This window comes from Olea europaea, chromosome 12 (assembly GCF_002742605.1).
Source record: "Olea europaea var. sylvestris chromosome 12, O_europaea_v1, whole genome shotgun sequence".
NCBI classification, from domain to species: domain Eukaryota; kingdom Viridiplantae; phylum Streptophyta; class Magnoliopsida; order Lamiales; family Oleaceae; genus Olea; species Olea europaea.
Window position 1 is genome coordinate 9,795,163 of NC_036248.1, and position 6,695 is coordinate 9,801,857.

Genomic DNA, 6,695 nt, shown 5'->3' on the forward strand with positions numbered 1-6,695 from the left:
TTCCAAAGTTTTAAAAGAATAAAGAGCAATTCTTAGATTGTCCAAATTTGAATTTTATAAAATAAATTGAATAAACATAATGATAAAAGTGTCTATATTATGAAGTAATAATTTAAGTGAATAAATTTTTTAAAGAAATTATTTTGAAAACGAAAACTATAGTTATTTAGTTATTATTTATTGTAACAAAAAATTAATTAAAAAATTGGATGGATATAGAATTGAACCCCATACCTCTTACATACAAAGAAGAACCCCTCTACCATGTGAGCTATCCCCGCTTTACTGAAGGCTGGTACAATATTTTATTAATATTTAATTATTCTGTTTAAAAATTAAATGGCGTAATGCCAGCCAACGGAATCGAACGTGTATTGTTAATGCAAAGGCTAGGATGCTACCACCCAAGCAGCGTGCCCATTTTGTTAAATCTTTTGCACAAAACCATTTATATATAAATATTTAACACAAATCTTCAATAATTTTTTTCTCAGAGGATCTAGCACGGGGGATTGTGCCGGCTCGTCAGGTGCTGGATCCGGTCCTGAGTGTTGAGTCATTTTGGGCACCCAACATCGACACCAATTTATGGAAGTTACTTGGAAACGGGCTCTTAGTGGAAAGTCACCAAATAAGAAACCACTATCATGCATCCTCATACTCTACGATGCTTCTTCTTTCCACCTAGGAACCCTCCATGAAACCTCCTATACTATCTCCCCATCCAAATTATTTTCACCCTTTTATAAATCATTCCCCCCTCACTCCTTTATTTCCACTCAAATATTCCATCTGAATTCTTTACATTTCTTGCAGTCAATTCCTTGATTACTTATCCAACTCAAGTCTAAAATGGCATCTCTTGAATTCATACGCCAACACCTTCTTGATGATTCTAATTCCATACAAGAAAACTCTTCAAATTACTTTGAGTTTGAAACAAAGCCACAGATTATTAACACAAACCCTGTAAAACCAACTAGTTTTAGTGAAAGAAAACCTTCACTGAACATTGCTATCCCAAAAGTAATCAAGAAAGTTGAGTACTTTGAGAGTGGCAATGTTCGCAACGGTACAGTATGTGACAGGGAAGTTGAAGATTCCGGTGACCGGAAGCATTACCGGGGTGTTAGGCAACGTCCCTGGGGGAAGTTCGCAGCGGAGATTCGTGACCCCAATAGAAAAGGGACACGGATGTGGCTAGGGACTTTTGACACGGCGGTGGAGGCGGCGAAAGCTTACGACAGGGCGGCGTTTAAGCTGAGAGGCAGCAAGGCTATACTGAATTTTCCACTTGAAATTGGAATATCTAACCCCTTGCCGGAAAACGATGCTCAGGTGAAGGCTTGCGGGAAAAGGGTGAGAGGAATTGGGAGTGAAGAGAGAGAAAAGAAGGAGGTGAAGAGAGAGGAGGTGCACGAATTACCGGCTGCCGCAGTGCCTTTAACGCCGTCAAGTTGGACGGGCGTTTGGGAAGGTGGAGATATGAAAGGTATTTTCGAAGTGCCGCCATTGTCACCGTTCTCTCCCCATCCAAGTTTGGGTTGCTCAAGGCTTATGGTTTAATAATTCGGTGGACTTAAATGAACCCGACGCTAAATGTCTGGGGTCTTTCTAGCATTAAGAAAAATGTTGGGGCAGTTGAAGTTAAGGGTACGAAAGATTGATACCTCCATCTCTTCAACTTCCCTAGGTGTACATCTAGCATCATCCTAAAAAAATAGGGTTAGCACCTATCTTATGAAAGTAAACTAATTTTCGTATTTTGAAATCCAATTTTTTCATTTGTGATTTTTTTTTAATTTTAATTTTAATTTTGATCATGTACAATAATTGTGTGTATAATATGGCAACGGGGCAGGTTCCCCGCCTCGCCCAGAACCCGCCTCTCCCGCCCGGCAATTTTCTTGTCTCGTTTAATTTTTTTTTTTATTTCAAGTTCAATAAAATACGGATAACATTCAAGTTGAACTTTTAATAAAGAATGCCCTTACTTTATGAAAATTTAAGTTTTTGTTTTGGGATAAAATTATTTATAGTGTAAATGATTTTTAGAAAATGTGTAGATAAAAGTATGAAAAAATTATAAGTCTACATGTAAATTATGTTATTAAAAAAATTGTGATAGAAAATAAGTTTAAATAAAAAGCGATTTTCAAATATGTTGAATAGATGAACTCTAAATATGTTATAATAGTTATAATTAAGTATGTAAACAAATAAGTAACAAACAATCAACTAATTAGTAACAAAGTTATGATAAATTAAGGGTTGGATGAACAAATAATTAGAAATTTGTTCTATCGTGTAAGTATTTTTATTTGTTTCGAAAATATAAATATGTTTCAAATATACGAAAAAATTTATTTTTCATATTTATTGATACAAAAGATGCTTGATCTTCATATTTCCACGTAAAATTCTCCAATGGAAGCAAACCAAGATTTTCTGCTTTCATATTTTCACGTAAAAAAAAATAAATAAAAATTCATTAGGCAGGGCATCCTCGCCCTAGGCCTCGAGATGGGATGAATTGTTTTGCCCCATTCGGGACGGGGTGGGCGAGGTAAATTGCAATCACTATTTGTTTTGAGGGTCTCACCCTCCACTAGTATCTTTAAATGATTTTTCCTTGGTGGTAAATGTTGAGGAGCTGGAGGGTAAATTGATAATTCCCCTTACCAATTCTACTTATTTTTAAGATAAGTCATATGGACTCAGCTTATGATTTATTTCAATTTAAGCTTAAAAATAAGTCATTTCACAATTTAAGCAAGATGTTTGATTGTATTTTTGACTTATAAATTAATTTGATCACCTTAAGACCGTTTCTAACACTGCATCAAAATTTGAGATAAGTATTACATCATTTTACATCAGATTTTGCACCAAACTTAAAATCAGCTTCATTTTTTTAGATTTTTAATAATTTATTTATTTTACAACTATATAAATTACTAAATAAATAATTACATTAAATTAATGAAAGTATTGAATTATTATTGATTGCTAAATTATTCACTTGTTTTATGTATTACATTAAATTGCTAAAACAATTGATTATATTATTAATTTATTAGAAATAATTACATTAAATTAACGAAAATAATTACTAAATTAAAAAATTCTTAATTATTCTTAATTATATTATTAAAATTTATTATAAATGCACAAAATTATAGTAATAATAATAATTTATTATATTAAAAAAAATATAATAAAAACAACACAAATACCCTTAATCAATATGTTCGAAAAATGGAAAAAAAAAAAAAAAAAAAAAGGCAAAATTCACTTACACCATTTTGGTGCAAAATGACTCAAATTATGATGCTACATTAAAAAAATGACCCCCAGTACACGTACAGAACAGAACTTTATAGAAGCTCTACAGATAACACACAAGGGGGAGGTTGACCATTTTTTTGCAATTTTTTATCATTCATGCGTCCCGTATGGGATCGACCTCATGTGTCTCTTCTAGAAGGGTTAGAACTCCTCTTTTGTACAAATGATTTTCTCCTAAAAAAATTTATGGTGCAAAATGATATTTTGAAATTTTGGATATTTTGAAATTTTCATTGGAGATACCCTAAAAGCCCAATAAAACATGTTCTATACCTAAGGATGTCAACGAGCCGAGTCGAGCAAAAACTCGGCCAAAAAATCGAGGCTCGGCTTGAGCTTTCGAAACGGGTTGAGACGAGCTGACTCGATTTTTTTCCCTATTGGTTTTTTCCCCTTTAAACGGCAGCTAGTGGTTGCCTTTGTTTAATGGTAGTTGGCACGCTGCCTTACACGGTTTTTTTTTATTACCCTGCTCGCGAGCTACACGGGCTCAGCCCGAAACCCCTAAGAGCTGAGCCGACTTGAACTTTTTGCGAGCCGGATCACAAGCGACTTGAGCCCACGAGCCTTTTTGCCATCCTAATCTATACCTCCCCATGGTAACATATTGGTACAAGAGGGAGGGAGACTTGCCTTCCTCTCGATAAAAATATTGAACTAAACAAGAATGGGAGAGATAATTAACAAACATTTTACATGCTTCTCTTTGTCAACTTAGTCAAACTCAGTTCAATCCATGAAGACTTAGAGGTATTACCGCATTCCCAAGGATTAGGCCCACTTTTTATAGGTCAGTGGAATCTTTATGTTCAAAACCCTGATTCAAGTAGTCACTCTAATTCACATAATTTTCGCCATGTTGGAATGAATGGCACACAATCGACAAGCCAGACATTATTTCCCAATGCAATAGATTCTAATCTTGAACCCAATTTAATTAAGTGGCACACATACCCATTTTTCTATTTATAATCTAGGCTACGAAAAATAGAGATGCTCCGAACAGAACAGAAAAGAAAAGTTAATATTATCTTTTTGTATATTTTAGATAATGTTTGTAAAATCAGATTAATTGGGCCATGGCTGCACACAATTAACTATTCTGGAACTAAAGTTGCAGCCACTAAAAACAAAGTGTCCAATTTAAATCTGTGTCACCTCATACATATCTTAAAATTTAATTCTCAATATATTTATTGCCAGAAGGTGATTGAGTATGACTATCCTACGGCAATACATGTAATTAATTAAAATTTAGAATTTAAAAGAATTTCGTGCACAGGAAACTAAAATAAGTAGAATAAGTACTTAATTCTTTATTTTATATTTTGGACATTAGCTCTATACAATAACAATTCAATTGGAAAATTGTCAATGAAAGTTGTCATTTTTTTCACTCGAATTCAAACTTCCAAAGTGTTTGATTGCAATTTTTTTCACGGAAAAATATTCTCAAATTTTTGAAAATACGTCCTAGTTTTTGAGGAAAATATTTTCTTTGGATGGAAACATGTTTTTGTTTTTCTCAAAACAAGAAAAACATTTTCCATGTCAATCAAATACACACTGCTAAGATACTGTGAAAAAAAAAAACAATTGGAGTCCTTGTTGAAGTGAAAGAACTTACCGATTGTCGAAACGAGTTGAGAGCGTGTCGAAACCTTGTTGCCATGGAAATTTTTCACGGCCAATTTTCCGAGCCTATGCTTCCATTCGAGTTTCTCTTCTTCCTGAGAGATTTTCTTGAGGAATTCTTTCACAATTCCTATTGAAAAGCAATTAACAAAGACATCTCAACGTATTCGGTGAGAATTAACTAAATTAGTAAGCATAATAAAGTGCTTTGTGAAGTTCGCCATTTCACAAATCAACTCCTTTTGTCTAGATTTTCACAAGTGCAATTGTTTAGTAAAATATTTGTGCTCGGTTAGGTTGAATGAAACCTCTGGTAATAATTTCGTGTATTGACTTGACCCAACTCGACTTGATCAAATACCTTCTCACACAAACTTTTGGTCCACGAAAGAAAAAAAGGTTATGACTATAGAATCAAGTAAGATATATCGATGACAAGAAGATAGACAATGTTCATATTTAATGATTTTTTCTTCCGTAACCTTTTAGAATTCTGTATTTAACAATGCATGCAATACATTTCACTTGTAAATTCACAAGTAACTGAGTATTCTATTTTTACAATCGATTTCAGAGTCGAATACAGCGTTCGAGGAAGTGAACTACTTTTCCCTTCATTGATTGCAGGGCCATTAAAAAGTTATTTATTTCTCCCTTTACTTATCCACTGCTAGCTAGCTAGCTATATTAAGGAGGGTTGGTCCATGCATTGCAAGTATTGTACGGATGGGTACACCACAATTTGTTCATCATAAATCCATACATTTCACCCGGACACTTGCATTTGAACATTGGAGTCATTAATTTGGCAGTGAGTCAACGGAAGGAAAAGAGAGAGTTTAAAAATAAATATTATAATCTCAAATAAAGGTTTACTATAGAATCTATCTTATATAATATTGAGTGCTTGTTTGGTAGGAATTTTGTTAATTGATTTTTTGACCGTTAGAGATAAAATGAATCTTACCTGTAAGAGAAGAATTCAAAAAATGACAGCTGAAATAGTGAAATAACAGTCAAAAAATTGATTTTAATTGACTTTTAATCTTACCAAACATGCTTTGAATCTTATTTCTACAAAGGAGCACGCATGTGAGCATATTTGCATTAAATTTTGAGTTTTGCTCTTGTAACATAGAGGCGGATCACGTAACAAGGAGACTGATTGCCTTCTTGACAGGTTATGGGGAGGCACTCAGCCTCCCTGTTTTCCTAGCAAAACCCTTAAATTTCTCTTCACTTCATACTAAAATTTTGTTGCTAATATGCATCGATAAGTAAATGCTAAAAACTTCATTGAAGAGGAGCTGAGCACAAAACCATAGTGATTAGTTCATCTTCAAAAGACTATTTAAAAGTAATATGCTCTTTATTTTAAGAGTAATGTTATTCGACCCTCTATTTCTAAACATTGATCAAGTGTCTTTAAATAATTGAACATCTCAAATGTGATAGAAGATGCTCATATAGACTTTAGTTATAAGAGTTCACATTATCAATATGAACAACTTTTATCTTTTTTGATCAAAACACATTTTAACCATTTTAAATTTGACTTTATCGAGTCACGACAACTCCTCGACATAGACATTATATTGATACGTGATACAAATCCAAGCTAGTGTATCAAACAACTATACATATATATTATCTATATCACATTCTTTGACGAGATAAATTTCATTAAAACTTCATCACAAATCGAAAAAAGT

The 6,695-nt window shown here is 33.2% G+C and overlaps 1 protein-coding gene across 1 annotated transcript; it reads left to right on the plus strand.

Moving 5' to 3' along the window:
- The first annotated feature begins 649 nt into the window (after positions 1 to 649).
- Positions 650 to 1,881, plus strand: LOC111405547 (ethylene-responsive transcription factor 5-like). The gene has a single exon (XM_023034492.1). It carries the CDS (start codon positions 853 to 855, stop codon positions 1,564 to 1,566), a length of 714 nt encoding a protein of 237 aa, XP_022890260.1. The 5' UTR covers positions 650 to 852; the 3' UTR covers positions 1,567 to 1,881.
- Positions 1,882 to 6,695: the final 4,814 nt, after the last annotated feature.

Excerpts from the sequence above, each read along its gene's own strand:
- LOC111405547 (XM_023034492.1), top strand. The coding sequence starts at position 853 with ATGGCATCTCTTGAATTCATACGCCAACACCTTCTTGATGATTCTAAT.